The sequence below is a fragment of the Hippoglossus hippoglossus genome, chromosome 4 (genome assembly GCF_009819705.1).
Source record: "Hippoglossus hippoglossus isolate fHipHip1 chromosome 4, fHipHip1.pri, whole genome shotgun sequence".
Classification (NCBI taxonomy): Eukaryota; Metazoa; Chordata; class Actinopteri; order Pleuronectiformes; family Pleuronectidae; genus Hippoglossus; species Hippoglossus hippoglossus.
The window spans coordinates 11,550,006-11,567,275 of record NC_047154.1 but is presented as its reverse complement, the minus strand read 5'-3'; the positions used below and the strand labels follow the sequence as shown (position 1 = coordinate 11,567,275).

The 17,270-nt window shown below is 41.6% G+C and overlaps 1 protein-coding gene across 3 annotated transcripts in view; it reads left to right on the top strand.

The window, feature by feature from the left end:
- LOC117759724 (zinc finger protein GLIS1) overlaps nt 1-17,270 on the top strand; it is a 75,177-nt gene that overhangs the window by 49,878 nt on the left and 8,029 nt on the right. For 2 of the 3 annotated variants that reach the window (XM_034582023.1, XM_034582024.1), the window contains 4 exons: nt 3,599-3,760; nt 7,191-7,301; nt 10,433-10,574; nt 14,261-14,435. In XM_034582023.1, coding sequence (XP_034437914.1) covers nt 3,599-3,760; nt 7,191-7,301; nt 10,433-10,574; nt 14,261-14,435 — 590 coding nt within the window. The remainder of the gene's footprint in view (nt 1-3,598; nt 3,761-7,190; nt 7,302-10,432; nt 10,575-14,260; nt 14,436-17,270) is intronic. The other variant, XM_034582025.1, reaches the window with a different exon arrangement.

Below are 17,270 nucleotides of genomic sequence, written 5' to 3'. Positions count from 1 at the left end.
CTTTACCCTAGAAGGGCCCTTTTTATTTAAATACTTTATATTTACATCGGGAGTGGGTCCTCTCTACGTAGGCCGCCATGTTTTTTACAGTAGCCCAGACTGGACAAACTAAACACCTTTTGAGTTTTTATGACAACTGAAGGCCACCACAGGTTCTCCGTCATGTTTGGAAGGGGAGGCTGAGGTGAGGGGTATTCAGCTGCAACATGCAACTTCACCACCAGATGCCACTAAATTCTACACACTGAACCTTTAAAATGCTCGACCAGGTTCTTGATCTTGTTCCCTCCACCCAGGACGTTATGTTTTCACCACTTTGTTTGTTGGCTTGTTTGTCAGCAGGATTACGCAAAAACTACAGAAAGGATTTCCACGAAAACTTGGTGGAAGGGTTGAACATAGGCCAGGAAAGAAGCCATTACATTTATGCATGGATCTGGATCAGGGGGGGTGAAGGATTTGTTTTCATTCTTCAGTATTGCATTTTTCAATATTTTAATTAATAAATAAATATATATATAATTTGTGGATTTTGATGTAAACAATAAGCTACATTTAGGGAAGTGATATCTGAGTGTGTGCAATTTTGCTGGCAGGATTGCATTTAAGGGAACTGTAGTGCCAATCAATTATTCTTAAATCTGATATTTGTCAATATGAATGCTTGTTTTGGTCATTTTTGTCTGTAATGTAATTCGGGTAAAGGTTTTATATAAGTGCCTGTAGGGCATGTTTATATTTCTCAATGTGAAATGTAAAAAAAATTAAAAAGTATTTCAGTACCAAAGCTCAGGTCAACTTTGTAAACTCATAAATAATCTGACAATTAGAAAATAAACATTTGATCATGTTGAGAGAAGCATTTGCTTTCAAACTCATTTGCCCAAAACTCGTAGCAACTTCATGTTTGTTGTGCAGCTATAAGTGAGCAGATTAAGACTCTCACTGAGCCACACACACATGCATACACACCCACAGATCAGCCTGGTCACCTAACACAGTTCTACCATGACAGGCTTAGGTTTCGCCTATATTAAATGGAGCCTCAGTGAATAGAAGGCCCTGCCTGTACTGCGTGAGTGAATGAAGGAGGCCGGGGATGAGCATTGAGCCCAGATGAAGCTGAAGCCCCATTACAGGAATGGTGTCACTCTCTCCTTAGCCGTAACCCGACCTGTTGTCAGCCAACTTCACTAAAGGTCAGGGTACAAAGGACGGTAGAGACCGACGAGCCTCTGCAGCACCGTTTATACTCAGAGATGTTGCAACACTTATCAAACCAGACGTCTTCCTGCCTCCTCAGTGACCTAACCTCATCATCTCATCTCTGTGACGTAGTACAAATAAAGACAATCTTTTCCATCTCCCTTATAACACAATACGACTTGCATCTTGACGAATATTTAAGTAAGAGAAATCTTTTCTCTACTGCAGGAAGTTTCTCATGGGACCACAAACACTTTGAAGAACTCATGAAGTTTTGACCAAAGAAAGCAGAAACAAACTTTAGTTTCTGCACGTGGGTAATACTTTCTGATGGTTCACGTACAAACTGTTCAAACACAGACGCTGCAGCAGCTGCAGCTTGTGTTCAGCCTAATCCACAATGTAAGGAAGTAATAGATGCTGCCAGTGTCAATACTGGAAACAAGGGTGGACGTTTCTTGATGTTTATTAATGTTATGTTTTGTGTTGACCTCCCGACTGGTTTGAAAAGAGGAGATGAAATTGAAATTATTAAATAACTGTCAAACGCTGAGCAGACTGTGGCTGCAGAGACAGACGTTAGTCCTTTGCACCTCCGCATGTCTCCTTTTCCTTCATTACATCTAACTCAAACATAAAGTCACAGAACAGTAAACACAAAAGAACAACAGGATCACATTGTGCTGTCATCTCCTGGTGTGAGAATTATGTGTCCAATGGTGCCATCTGTCAACAGTCTTGTTGGTCTAATCTTCACTCTTTTTCTGATCCAGTGGAAACTCAAACAGGAAATTACAAGAGAGACTTTTATTTCCTACTTTAGTTTCTGTGTTTTAGTTCCTTTGTTCCTGGAAACATCAGAAAATATTAGTTGCTTTGATTTGCTTCACTAGTTTATACACTCTTGTTTTTCCTTGGGAAGTGACCCATGTTTTCATCTTCACCTTTATGTCTTTGTAATCTTTTGTCTCCACCTTCATGCATCCATCAGATCTAGGATTTTTCTAAATCTAAATCTTCCAAACAATTTACACAGAGTGGCCAATTATATGTCATACATATGTGCAAAATTCCTGATTTTTCAAAAAAGATTACAAAAGTATTGCTAGTAACTATTTTTTTTTATGTTTTTTTTTTTTTAAGGCTACTGACAGTACAGGGTCAGTATCAGATTTGCCCCATAAGATTTTAGCTGAGGCCAGTGCCCCCCTAGCCCTCCTGGATTGTTTTATGTTTATATTTCAATCTCTACATATTTGTTCATATTGTGTGTTTTCTTTATTATTATTATTTCTTTATTTATGGTTATTTATAATAAAAATAATTTATGGTTAAATTATAGAATATCAAACCCCAGTTACATTTCTTTGTCATAATAACATCTTAGGGATAGTTTCCTTTTTTCTTTATATATCGGCCGATATTTCGGTAAATGTTTTACTCAGTAATATCAGCATCAGTGCCCAAAACTCCATATCAGTTGGGCAGACAGACATGTGGCCATGTAGAACAGTCCTGACACAAGCCCCTCTCTTGCTCCTGTGACAGTTAAGTCTCAGCATAGTGGTTTGAGTGTTTAGTGCTACCTAGATATAAGATATTAATAACATTGAGCTATATGCTTCCCATACTCCTGTACACCCATACACGTTGTGACTCTTTACACAGCAGACCCTGTAGGGGGTCTTGACATCAACCAATCGGCTGCGTTTTCTGCTCAAGAGCAGAAGTGGACACACGAGAAGCCTCATAAATCATTCACGTGTTAACAAATCTGTGGTGTTCATTGGCTGAGTGGTCGGGATCAAATGGGCCGAGGCGGGTCGGACACGAGCTTGTTTACCGTCACTGTCACTTGTCAATGTGTAATGTACGCTACGCAGCAGAACACTTATCTCATGCTATGCATTACAGTCCATTAACCGCAGCCGTACAACACACTCCAGTTCCCTCTGCAATGTAGATAGCGGCAGGTGTACAGTCACGCAGGCCGCTGTCTTTCAAGTGAGGACGTGGTTTTAAACAAAGGTGCTCGGACTGGCTGCGTAATTCAAGAGCTATGGAAAAAATCCTCTAGATTAAACCACCCATGTTCTTAAGCATCCCTATCCCTGAATACGTGGTGTAGAGTGAACTCCTTGTTCGTGCGTGAGTGAGCAAGAGGCCGAGGGGAAGAGTGGGACAACTTCTTTCTGAGTCACACGCGTGCACATATACAGAGCCCACATTGTACCAGACTTTGCCAGCTTCATACTGATTGATCGTGTGTGTGTGTGTGTGGGTGGGTGGTTGTCGGTTGTCTGTTGTCTGTTTATTTCCTTGTGTGGTTCTGTGCATACCTGCCTAAGTGTGGTCATCTCTCTTTTGTGTGTGCGTGCTCTCTCCCTTCCAGTTCGAGAGCTGTAACAAAGCGTTCTCACGTCTGGAGAACCTGAAGATCCACCTGCGGAGCCACACAGGAGAGAAGCCGTACCTGTGCCAGCACCCCGGCTGCCAGAAAGCTTTCAGCAACTCCAGCGACCGCGCCAAGCATCAGCGCACTCACCTGGACACGGTCAGAAACCAAGTCTCTGCTCTGTCTCACTTTCTCTTTCTCCCAATGTTTCACCATAGATTAATGTTTAAACTGTCCCAGGGCAACACTTGGAATAGTCTGGGTGGTCAGAGTGTTGCGAAAAGAAAGACTGGCTGCATGAAATTATAGACGGTAAATGTTTGATTCTATAAAATCCATTCAGGGATTATAGTATGTGCAAATTTTAAAAAAGGAATGTCGAACTGAAGTGGAATTGACTCTCAGCTCAGCATACGTGTGGTTGTGTATCCCTGAATAAAGCTTTGCTCACACTCTACCCCTCCACTGCAGCCATCCAAGCCTCAGTGCTTATTTCCACATCTTTACAGTGGTAGACTTAAGTTTTCTGTCAGTCACTGAGCGGTGGGGCATTCCTGCTCTCTCAGCACTGGCAGTGACATAAATGATCAGTTCCATTAGGCCGAGTCGCAGCTCTCAGGCCGTAACAGACTTGTGAGCTCAGACAGAGCTTCTCCTGTTTGTCTGACCTGCAGGAACAGGAAGGAAAGGTTGAGTCAGCCATCGCGGTCGCTCGTCATGTCTCAGTAGCCTCCACCAATACCTCACTTTATCACCATCTGCACACAGCCCCGCAGTAAATAAGTTGTTTTGCTCAAATTATGAAGTCCACAGTTGACGTGTTTTTCTCTAATGCCACTTCATGGACATTATTTTAAATAATTTCCACTTTATACACTACTCAGATCTAAATGAGTCCTGATAATATTTTGATCTATTTATATCCTAATAAACCACAGATTTAAGAACCAGTGTTGTTATGTTGAATCAAGATGATCATTTAACAAGTCAAAACATTTAATAATTTGGTGAAATATTTTTTGCTCTGTTGCCATAAAGTCACATGTAGTCAAGTCAATGAAATTATATTTATACGTCTAAAATTACACATTTTTCTCAAGATGACCTTACAACCTGAACAACATGGAAAACCCTTAGGCAGGAGGAAAAATGAAGAGGAACAAGGATCCTTGCTAAACGATCAAACATGCTATAGGTGCCATATTCACATCTCTAGTTCACAAAACTCCTCAACTCTGAATATTTATCATTGGAAAATATTGTTCATAATTTTGATGATTAGGTAAAAAAAAAATTACAGTATTAAATGTATTTTAACTTGTGTGCTACAGTGTTTTTTATATTCTCTTACAGTAGTTACGTCTCCAGAGGTAAGAGAAAAGGAGAAAATGGAAGTATTGCTCAGTTTTACATTGACCCAAGAGCAAAACCGAAAAGAAAAATGGGAAAGATGAATGATTAGATACATAAGTTTATTAGGTTTAGCTCAGGGAGTATCCTAAAGTTTAGAGCTGGCTGTTTTGTTTTGCTTTTTTTCTGTGTCCTTTTCCATCTCTCATCAAGCAGTTAGGCTAAGTTTCTAATTCTGTGGTTTACTAACTCCATTTTATACATTTCACCAATCCTGACTTTTCCATTAATTAACTTGAGGAACCTCTGGTTTCAGCCATTTTTCAGCCATATAACTACTGTAAGAGAATATTGTCATCTGCTTAAGTGCCACTGGATACTACTGGATTCTAAGTTTGTCAAGAGAGTTGCGGCGATGTCTTTGACAAGTACTAATTGCTCAGGTAGAGGAGGGTACTCACATGGTTTTCCTACTTCTTTTTTTTTTTTATAGAGAGTTGTTACCGATGGTGGAAACTACTTGTCTGTATCTCGGGTGGCTCTCATGGATTCAATTTTGACACTTCTCCGCATACAAGGAACCTTGTAGCAAGGGTCACATTTTTTGAAGTAGTAAAAAACCCTTAAATGTACCACTTTTTTAATGAATTGAAAACGGAGTTCATTTTAGTAGTATTTTTATAATACCTGTATTACCAGAATATTTGTCCCCTGTGTTTCTGTATTGGCCAGCTACCAATGTGTTTTGGTTTGTGGACCAGTAAATCATTCTTTTGTGTTTACTCAAGTAGAAGCTTGAATGCGGTCCTGTGTTTTTCTATCAGTTAGGGATTTTCTTCCACCACCCACTCTTTCCACAGTAGGACAAATGATACAGCTAATCTGGGACCCCGATGCTTATGGCTTCACATTAACACCCTGCTAAGGCCTTCGCGGTTCCTGCCCAGCTGCCTGCGCTGCCAAAAACACTTTGGGGGAAAATCATTTTCAAGCTTTAATGATATTTATTCTACACAGAAGTTGTGCCTGATTTTTTTTTCTTTCTGCGCTGTATTGGGTGCGCTGCTTGGCAAAACAAACATGGCGGAGATGAGTGGCACTGTAAGCACCCTGGAATAACAATGGATTATTTACAGAGGAGGTTGAGGTATGGAGGCCGAGCTAATAAAGACACATATCCACTTACACTTTAATGGGCAACTTATATTCCTGAGGATGAAAAAAAAAAAAGTGCAGCAAGGGGAAAAAACCTTCAATCAGCGAGCTACATGCTTTATTTGCTTGGTAGATGAGAGGAATGTGAAATGATGAGGAAACTCCATGACAGAGCAGTCGTTCTACAGATGTCCTGTTACACTAATCTGCCTGAATCTCCGTCTTTATGGCCATGTCAGCACCCACACTGAATAGTGGTACATCATGATACATCATGTGAAAGAACATTTCACATGATGTATCTATTTTATTTGTCATGCAAACAAAATACAGAAAGTATAGCACAATCAAACATGTCAACAAGACTAATTGTTAAGTATGTTTTCGCCCCCTGTCCATTTGTTGGTGTGTTTGTTAGCAAGAATACGCAGAAATTACTGGATGGATTCCAATGAAGATTGTTGGAAGGATGCGGTATGAGTCAGGGATTGATCATTTTAGAGTGAATCCAGATCAGGGAATAATTCATGGATCTTGATGAAATCAGGCACATTTAGGGACCATATATTTATCAGTGTGTGAAATTGGGTGCAGCTTGATTGTATTTAAGGGGTCTGTTGGGCCCTGGTGGAGCAATGCCCTCGACTGAGTATATTCCAGTTTAGTTCATAAAACTTAAGTGACAATTCAGCATCTTGCAGTTTTAATCTTATTAGTGAACACAGAACACAGACTATTCAGCTTTAAAGTCCTGGAAAACAAACACTTCACAATTCTGTCGTTTTAAGATAATTTGGTGTTTCAATACCTTTCAACTGATTGTTTGTCTCTTCTTTTCATCCCTTTTCTGCTCTTCCTCTTCTCTCTTTCTTCAAACAATGTGTTTTTCTCAGCTGAAAGGTAGGACTTTACCTTTGCCTTTATTTCAAAAAATTTCAAACCTACTGTATAAAGATTTTCCTCCTTCATTTTTTTTCCCATATGTGCTCTTTAATATCTGCCCTGTTTGTTGCTGCCTCTCTTAAAATAACGCAAATGCAAATGTGTTACAACTGATGTGAAATATTTTTCTCTCTCCTCATAGAAACCGTATGCGTGTCAGATCCCCGGCTGCACCAAACGTTACACAGATCCCAGCTCGCTACGCAAACACGTCAAAATCCACTCGGCCAAAGAGCAACAGGTGCGTAGGAAGGTAAGATACTCTGTGAAGAGTGGGAGGGCAAAGTCAAGAAAAAGCTTAATGTCCCTATAGTGTTATGAGGCCAAACAGCAACAACATTTTGTCACATGACATTTATTGTTTTCTTATTTTTGAGCATTAAATAAAAGCAAATGAAAGTTATCTACAGACAAACTTGAAGCTCACAGTAAATCAATTAAATGTTGTGATTAAAGAAGAAGAATATTATCTGTTATGGTTCATGTTGCATTAAAGTAATTCTATGTGTATGGGTGGTTAAAACACATCTGTAACAGTAAACCCTGCTCAGCAGCTACCGTGCATCTTTTTCTTGGTGAACTTCCAGAATGACCTTGTTCCAGTCATTATGGCCGAGCTGCAGGTTTTTACAAACACACCACTTCATGTAATCTATCCTGTTCTGATCTGTATTATCCACAGATCTATCTGGTTGGTTTAATTTCAGGGTTGGGAGGCCCGGGGGCGGACTCAGAGGGTTGTCTCTGAGAATTGTTTCCCCACAATAGATCAGGTTCAACCACATTTCATCATGTTCATGGTCAAAAGCTCATTCTTTCCCTGACTGGAAGTGGGTAAATAACCGAGAGAATGGGCTCATTGTTGTGGAAGGGGCTGGATAGTGGCAGGCTGGATGATGTGTTCTTTTGCTTCAGCGTCATAAAGGGAAACACATGTGCGCTTGTAGCATTGTTAATAAGCTGTAGTGCGGAATACCCCAATGACCAGATGTTATGGACAAATGTCAAACAAATGCTCTTACTCCACTCTTGGAGCCGGCCTGGAGAAAAACTGTTAGGAGTGTCGCTGTGCGGAAAAAACACAGCCCCAGTTACATTTGACAAATGTTTTGCAGGGCACTAGTCAGGCTCTCCCTGGAGGACACAAACACACACACACACACACACACATGGACATAGTGTATCTAAGTATGAAATCATAACATGGAGGATGCCAGCATGTTGAAAAGTGCCATCATTTGTGTTTTCAGCGAACAAGAAGGCAGAAGTTGTTATCTGTTCACTTGGCTCATTGCTGTAATTAACTCTATGAAAGAAAGATACACAGAGACAAAGACAGACTCAAAGAAGGGGAAGGGTTGGACTGACGATGGAGAGAAAAACATGTGGTTGACAGCTCTGACATTTAGTCGTGTTTAACTGGAGCAATTTCTCTGAATGATGCACTCGACTCCTTCTGGTCCAAATGACTCAGCGCAGCACTGCCAGGTTTTTATGTCTCCTGGAGCCATAAAGTTTTCACCTCTTACTGTTATACACACCACTAAAAAAATTGTATTCGTGAAGATAGTAAATATCGCAGCGTGATGACGAAAAATTAAATATGATTTAGGTTTGGTTCATGTTTAGATTTTCTGGTTGATTGAACACTTATATTTGATTCAGGTCAAGTTTTTACAATTCTGGATACATTTTATTTATTTACTATTTATCCTGTTTTTAGCCAGGATAGTCATATTGAGATACAGTATTCAATTCAATTCAATTACATTACATTTTATTTGTATAGCGCCAAATCATAATATACATTATCTCAAGGCAATTTACATAGACCTTGAAATATCTCTTCTACCAAGGAGTCCTGGTCAAGATGGGCAGAAATTAAGTAAAAAAAAAAATGTAAGTACAAGCAAAGACAATTAACACACATAAACATACTAAAAAACAGGATAACGATCAAAAAAAGAACATGAATGGAGACATATAGGAATCTGTGGCTAAAATGTTTTGGGTTAAGGGCAGAGGATGTCACACCTTGTTAAACCCTATGAGACAAATTGTGATTTGTGAATATGGGCTGATTGATTGATTGATTGAAAATGGATGATAGAAAACAAAAGGCTCAAGTTAAAAACAATAATATTGTTCTATGGAAACATTAAAACAGCATAAATGTAATTTATTAATAAATCACAATATTAATGAATATATTGAAACAGGTTCTAATACATTAAATAGTTCTCTCATAGGAATTTCCGTATATTTTACTAAATAAATACACAATAATATAACTCCTGTCAGAACTGTTCTGAAGTCTGGATATTTTCTTTCGCAGGGTACAGTATGTATGGGGCTCAGTTGCTACTGACATTTTCTGAAAATGTTCCTGTCAGTAAAATGTCCAATGGAGCCCATGTGAGGATAAAGCAGGAGCGAGTTTCAGTGCAAAAGTGGAACAAAACAAATATATCTCATTACACTAGTGTGAACTGTTTAAAACTTGTCAGTGGGATTTATTCATTGTTGATGTTGTGTTCATGTGATTTTTTGATTTATGCTTCAACTCACCAATGAATAGTTCTGAGTAGATCAAGTCCACTGATATTTGTTTTTCCATTACTTGATGTCACTCATAACTCATAAGTCAGTTTTAAATTCTGACTGTGGCCCTGTTTCATTTCACACTGTCGGTTTAAAATCACTTCCTTTCTATACCACTTCAGATTATAAACTATACCTCTATCCTGATCCCTGTGTTGGTTCCTCAGGATGTTTTTAAGGTAGATCTCCTGAGGAAAGAACAAGATGTTTGTGCTGTCCCAGTGTGCACCACAGCAACTGTAAACTTTTATTACAGTGAAATCCACTGATGTTTACAACAGAGCTCAGCTGTTCCGCTGATCCATAAGGCAGATGTCCCATTTCACCAACTGACTGACTTTCCTTAAGGTTTAGGTTTCTTCTTTGTGGCGTGTGAAGGACTCTGAGGCTGAAATGTGTCTTCAGTTGCCCCCATTACTGTGGGCAGCAGGAGAAACAGAAGCAACCTCACATTGGCTCTGATCTGATTGAGTAATCACTCCGCCACAATGTCCAAGGCCAACGAGTGACTCAAAGAGCAGCATGTGATCTGTCCTCTGGCTCCCCCTGAATGACCATGTCCTCTCATTTGCTGAGTTACTGTTTCATATTAACATCACAATCACATTACTGCACAAAGAGAAAACACACCCCACATAGGCTCCAACCTACAAAGTAAACTGAAGCTGCGTTTTGTATTTCGGTTGCGTAATCTTGTGGAGCAGATGGGAGTTTCTCTCTCAGTGACTCATCAGAATTTTATCTTACGGTTTTTTGTTTTCTTCTAATCTTTGTGACCGACAGCTTCGGCCCTGCCCTCACCTGGAGCAGGACGTCCTGAGTGAGTGTTTGTCCATGCAGCACCTTCAGAGCTCCACCTCCTCGCAGCACCTCTACAACGGCAAAGACGGTCGTTCTCCAGGACTGGGCCAAGACATCTTCACAGGTGCACACAGGACGCTGCTCTGTCACACAACACCCTGATTCTGTAGCCTTCTGGTACATTAAGTAACACAATCCCTCTGCTTGCACCAGAAACATAGGCTTCAAGTCTGTCTATCTCTCAGTGCATTTCCTCACAGTACATGCCAGGAGTTTATTATTACCTCCATGTTTTCACTCCTGTTAGTCTGTTGGTTGGTTTGTAAGCAGGATTACACAAAAACAACTGAATGTATTTCCAAGAAACTTGGTGGATGCTTCGGGGAAGAACCGATTACACATTGGTGTGGATCTGGGGTCGGATCCAGATTTAAAAGTGGTTTCGGAAGGGGCTGGCATTTTTTTAAATAGCCGCTGTACTGAAACAAAAATGGCTTGAAAGCTGCAGCTACAGTGATTAGCACTGTCGCCCCACAGCAAGAAAGCTTATGTTTTGAATCCCACTCGGTGTGGAGTTTGCATGTTCTCCTCGTGTTGGCGTGGGTTTTCTCTGGGTACTCTGCATGTTGACCCTGTGATACACTGACGACCTGTCCAAGGTGTGCCCCGCCTCTTTCCCAATGTCAGCTGGGATTGGCTCCAGCCCCAATGCCACCCCCAAAGGATCAGTGGTATAGATAATGGATGGACGACTTACGCTTTAAGGCCTGTCTAGAATTTGAGAGGACTGTTGGCCCTTGGTGGAGGAATTCACTCTACTGGTATCTAGTTTCTGTGAGAATTCAACAGAAAAAATCATTTCAACAAGAATTTCCTCCTAATGATTTGGTCTTTGGCTTGAATGCAACATGTCATATGACACTGTTAGTAGCTCTATCCTCCATGGTTAATTCACAATGTGAGAGGAAGGGACCGGCTGTGTTTCAGAATATCGATGGCCGGGGAATATTTGTTCCAGAATCCCAGACACCTGGTAGAGCAATCATCGAGTCATCGCTGATAATCAACAGCTATGTGAACTGTCCTGCAGATGTATTATGTTAATTCTGTGTTTTCCGGCTGTTAAAAATCATACTCCCGATGCATTTGGTCATACTAAAAGTGCATATTCACATTTTATATAAATCATTTGGAAAGCACTTGGATATTTAAGTGTTACCATCTTGTGCTGTTGTTTGTTGGGTTTGCATGTCAGAGCCACATCATGTTAACCTGTCATCTTGTCATGCAAAGGCTGCAGAATCCATTAGCAACAGCAACAAACATTAACATTTACTCGTCACATGTGGCTTTTAAACGTCCCATTTTTTCTAATTGATGAATTTGACCATCACCAAAAGTCAACACCACACTGGATTGGAAACAAGAGGGAGATAAATAGATTATAAAAATCTTAAAGACAAGAGAGATCCCCCGCGGCTTCCTCACTTTATGGACACATCTGTCCTTGTTTTCTTCCTGTACCCCGTCCAGGCTCCCCATCGCTCTCTGTTATTGTTGCTGGAACTCTGCGCACCGTTGACAACTGTGAACGCTCAACTTGTCTTTGATTGTCGGGCCGAGCCTCTGAGTCTTGGCTTTTTACCCTCGGTCTCCCTCTGTTTCTGAGTGGATGTTACTTACTCTCTTGTTTTAAAGGGTTTTAAAGCCCCCAAGGAGCTCGCTCATGAGCTGACGCCAAAGCATTCAAGGACGCGGTGTTGTTCAAGGACCGGCGAAAGGTGTCGCAGGTTGGATCTCCATTTTACACGAGTTGCACTTTGTTCTGGGGCCAATAGGATGTGAGGAAGGGGTGGAGCAAAGTGGGCAGCCATCCCATCATTAACACTTGTGGAGCAGAAAATGAGTCATGCTTCCAGTCAGAGCTGAATTTGTTTTCCTGTTCGCTGGTTGTAAGTCTGCTCTTATTCACATGGCTGCAGCGAGACTTACGAGAAGCCCCTCTCTGTTTTATAGAGCGTAATTAGAGTGTTCGCTGATTATCCAGAGGAAGTACTCATCATAGTTTTAATGCAGAGGTTTACATGCTCCTGCTGTTATGCTGACTGGTGGATTTGATATAACTCTCCATCTCCTTCTCACACAGAACTTGTTAGTTATTTCCTGAACGCCACCAGAAGCTTTTTCCACAACATCTTCACAACATAATGATCCACTAACTCGTAAAGAGCGCCATCAGATCCCCTCCGTCTCCCTCTGCGAGGAACCGGCGATGAAATTGAGGCAATCACAGCCATTATTTGTCGACTGTTTTGCCGCTCTGGTAGCAGATGTTGGGGCTAAAGGGGAAAACATTTAAGGTCTCTGACTGATGATTTGGGGGTAATGAATCAAGGTTGTAACCATTTCGGAGCGCTGTCAGATCAGGCCTCGGCATGCTTCCACTTGAGAACAGCTGGGGCCTGGAAACAGCAAAACCAGGAGCGCCGATCTTTCCTCTATCTTTTCATCTCTTCTTGTCCGCTCCTCTCGTTACCAGTTAACTGCACCAGACAGTCAGTGCACGGCTGTCCTCAAGGATGCTGGGAAAGAAATCAGGCGATAAACAAGGTGGAAGATGGAAGGAGTAGATTTACTGTGTTGGGAGAGCAAGTGGAGATCATGTTTGGTTTCTCTCTAAGTGTTTAGTTCTTTAATGAATTAGTCTCTCCCTTTGGAGCAACATTTTTATATGATGATGGAATTAAACCACCGGAAAACCGTAAGCTTTGAAAGATCAGAAGAAGTCCAGCATATTCACGCAGTGAAATGTCCAAGTAGAACAAAAATGACAAACATTCTCTGGTTGGAACATTTCAAATGTGAAGATTTACTGCTTTTTTCTGTGTTACATTGTTGTGAAATGAATGCATTTGGTTTTAATGTTGCTGGTTGGACAAAACAAGCAGCTTTAAGACGTCATTGTGGGCTTTAGGAACTTTGGGACGGGCATATTTCATTAAAAATGGAGAAATAAAAACAAATAAAACATGAATCAATAATCGCAATCATTAGTTGCAGCCCTAGCGGCCCAGGGCATTCTGGATAAGAATAATGGATCCGTGTTTAATCATAGTGTGCAGCTTGAAACAGTAGAGAAAGTTGGCAGCATGCAGCCAGCATGAGTAGAAAATAATGGCCCCCCACAGAAAACTGTATCAACAAAATATTAATCAAATGTAGTTTCGACAAAGTTAGAGATGGAATAGCGAAAGACATATTGGAGATTTTGGAACAGAGTCATAAAACTATTTTATTCTCTTCTGAACATTTCCAGCAGCAAGTCAAATAAAATCATACTGATACAGTACAATGCACATGTAGACATGCACATGCTGCACTGCTTCACATATACTGTTCCCTCACAGTTCAACGTACGCCTGCATGAACTCGCATAACCATGACATGCAAACACACACAAAACAGAGGTTATCCTGTAACCTCATTCTGCCTTTTAAATGCCCTCCTGCTCGAAGTTACAGCTCAAACACATGTAACATTTTAGTTTATTATTGTGTAATGAGAACAATCAGCTGAAAGGGCAAACAAGGCCAATCCCTTTGGCAGCACAAACAATGTACCCTAAATTACAGACAGCGCAAACACAGAGTGTTTCATTTTACGCAGCTCTGATTGGATGAAGGTTGTCAAAACATTTTTTTAAATCCTGTTTTCATGAAAAAGCTTTTGATTTGCTCAAAGGAAAGACGGAGCACAGGGCCCTCGGGTTTATTTGGCACATTTACTGAATTAGCTTTGTTTGTCTTTCAGGCCTGTACACTGGCTCCAGCACCCCCCATCACAGCACCTCGGTGGAGCTCCTCTCCCCTAACTCCAACCCCATCTCTGCCACCGACCTGCCCTCCAGACAACACCGGCTAGACCGCGACCTCGGCAGCCCTCATCACCTGTCCCCGCTGACTGCTATGGACGGCACGAGAGACGGGTGAGTGCTTAGTGGATGTGCTCAGATGATGACTGGTCATTAGTCTAAAACCCTGATATAATAAATGTTTCAGCAGGGCATTGAAAATAAACATAACATTTTATGTCAAATGGCAGATATAAGTTCAGATATGTGACGTAAAGTCATGTGACAACACACTGTGCTGAGGTAAAACTTTTCTAGCTGAAGTTACTTAAAACCTCAGTGGACACGGATGAACCCTGAAAAACGTTTTTCCACATTAACTGCTACACACACTGCACTCTTTGTGTGTATTTATCCTCACAATACACAAAGGTCAGCAACTTAGCGAAGCACAAACTTCCTTCTCAGCGAAGCATCTCCCTGATATTATCATTATGATCACATTTTCAACCCTTGTTTCCATTGTTTTTCACCTATTTATTATCCTGAGTCGGGGACGAACCGCTGGGCGAACCCACTTAGCTCATGTTAGGTTAAGCCTCTCTGTCCTGCTGACAAACCAATTTGGCGGTCTTACTGGAAACAAACTCAGCTCCCCGACCCCTGAGACAAGCCTCCTGGGAGGAGGGGCTGTGCTGGTCACCGCGGGGTCAACGTGACACATCACCAGCCATATTTCTGGCTCTGGAATCAGTGTTCATAAGGTCCCCCATCTCTACTGGATACAACGGCGTCAGCACGATGACCAAACCGCTTGGCCGGACATGATTCACACTTTAATGAGAGTAAAGTGTCAAAGCAGCATGATAGTATCATCCTGTGGTGTTTGTGTTGTGAGTCGTTTTACTCTCATAGGACAAGAGTCAAAAGAAAAGAGAAAAAAACAAGTATATTGTACAGATGTACTGTAGGTACTCCTATACTCCTTTAGACACATATACCACAATAAAAATATATAAAACTATACCATCTAAAAAGATGATGTATCACTCAGATAATTGTGAGAATAAGTACATCTGGGGACACTTTTAAAAAGAAGCTGTAAAACTGAGGATGATTTACTAAGTGTGCCACTGTTTCTACATCTTTGGCGAAGAAGAGAATGTGTTTGTAGACTAAAGAAGAATTAATTAATCAACTCTGCTGAAACCTGTTCATACGAAACTGCCTCTTACATTAGATACCTACAGTTTGAAAATCTGCAGCTCGTAGAGGTGCGACTGCCTTGCTTGGGGACACTTCAGCAGGGATGAACGTGTGCGTGAGAGGCACAGAATGTTTCCTATTAGCGCCGATGATTTCCCCAGAGAGCCAGCGGAGCGGAGTTAGAGCCCGAGTGTCGTCAGGAGGCAACTGTGTGTACTGTGCTAAACAATGTGCCGAAAACCAGGGAGGTAGTGAAGGAAAACAGCCTTTTACAGTTTAATAACATTGAGAAAGAGTGGACGGAATCGAACATCATAAAGTGTGTGTTACAACAGTGATCGTGTTACATAAACATGCTTTCCTTTAACTCTGTGGTCTGCTCTTTGGGTGTCTGCGTGTGTATATACACTTTTATGGGAGTATATACAGCACAGACGTATGACACAATGAGTTTTGATGGCTTTCTTGCTCTGAGAGTTGTGCACTCATTCGTACTCATGTGTGTCTCCGTGTGTGGGAGTGTGTGTGAGTGAGAGGAGTTTACATATAGTAATCCAGGAAACACACATGATTGCATGTGATTGGGGTGTGAGGCACAGCAGAGCGGTCGACTTCCAGCACAAACACTGCACCGGTTGCCCTGCCGCAGTTTAAACCGTGTGGATGTAAACGTCCGAGTGCCGCCCGGAGATGTCAGGTCGGCCTCTGGAAGCATCTGGAAGGTGATGTGTTGTTTCAAGCCTTGAAAACTGGAGAACGCTGTTGAAATTACCTCGTGGCTTCGGTGCCTCTCTCTCAGCAGCATTCACAATTACCTGAGCAGGGACAGAAATGGAAAGTGAAAAGAACCTGAGTGGGGGGGATGCTGTAAGAGCTGGTACATGGGCAGGGGGACATATTGGATGTGAGATGTGGGTCTGTTCCTTTGGGTGTTTGACGTGTGTGTTTGACGTGTGTGTGTGTGTGTGTGTGTGTGTGTGTGTGTGTGTGTGTGTGTGTGTGTGTGTGTGTGTGTGTGTGTGTGTGTGTGTTTCTCTACATTTCTAACCTAAGTGCCCATTATGCCAAATATGTCATCTCCCTTGTTCATGTATATATTTGACTCCCCACCTTAAGCTCCCTCATACAACTACAGCAATTTCCAAATTTACAGATTTCATCGAACCAAGATGTTTGACCCAAGAGCGGCCATGAAGGCACGTGCACACACACACACACACACACTGTAGTGCTCTATCCGTTCATCGCACCATATGGACAGAGGGTGGGGGCGAGCTGTTGCAGAACCTACAACTAGCCGGGCATGAAACGTCTACTTACATTTGCCTGAAGATGGAGCATTTGATTTACATGTTTAAGGCCTTGAGTATACAGGCTGCTGCCAAAGTCAATATCAGCGCCGCACTTGTTTTTCCCAAACGGTTTAGCAGGACATTAAACATTTTGACAAAATTATCAAACTAACCTGCCTCTCGTGCGGCAGCCTCTGACCTCATGGCTAAATGTGTTTACTCTGACTCAAATGGGCCATTTAGACTCTTTTGACTTTGTAAATAGCAGTGCCATTTTTCTGAAGCTAATATTAAATTATACCAGGTAAAATGCATTTGGTGATTGGTGTGGCACGTGTGTGTGTAGGGCCTCCCTCTCATAGAGATGGTTGTTCGTCCACGGTGGCCGGTGCTCTTCAGAGAGATGGGTGGTAAATGTTGTCATTCACTGCTTCGGCCATATGTGGTTATATAATTGCAGAGGGGAGTCTCT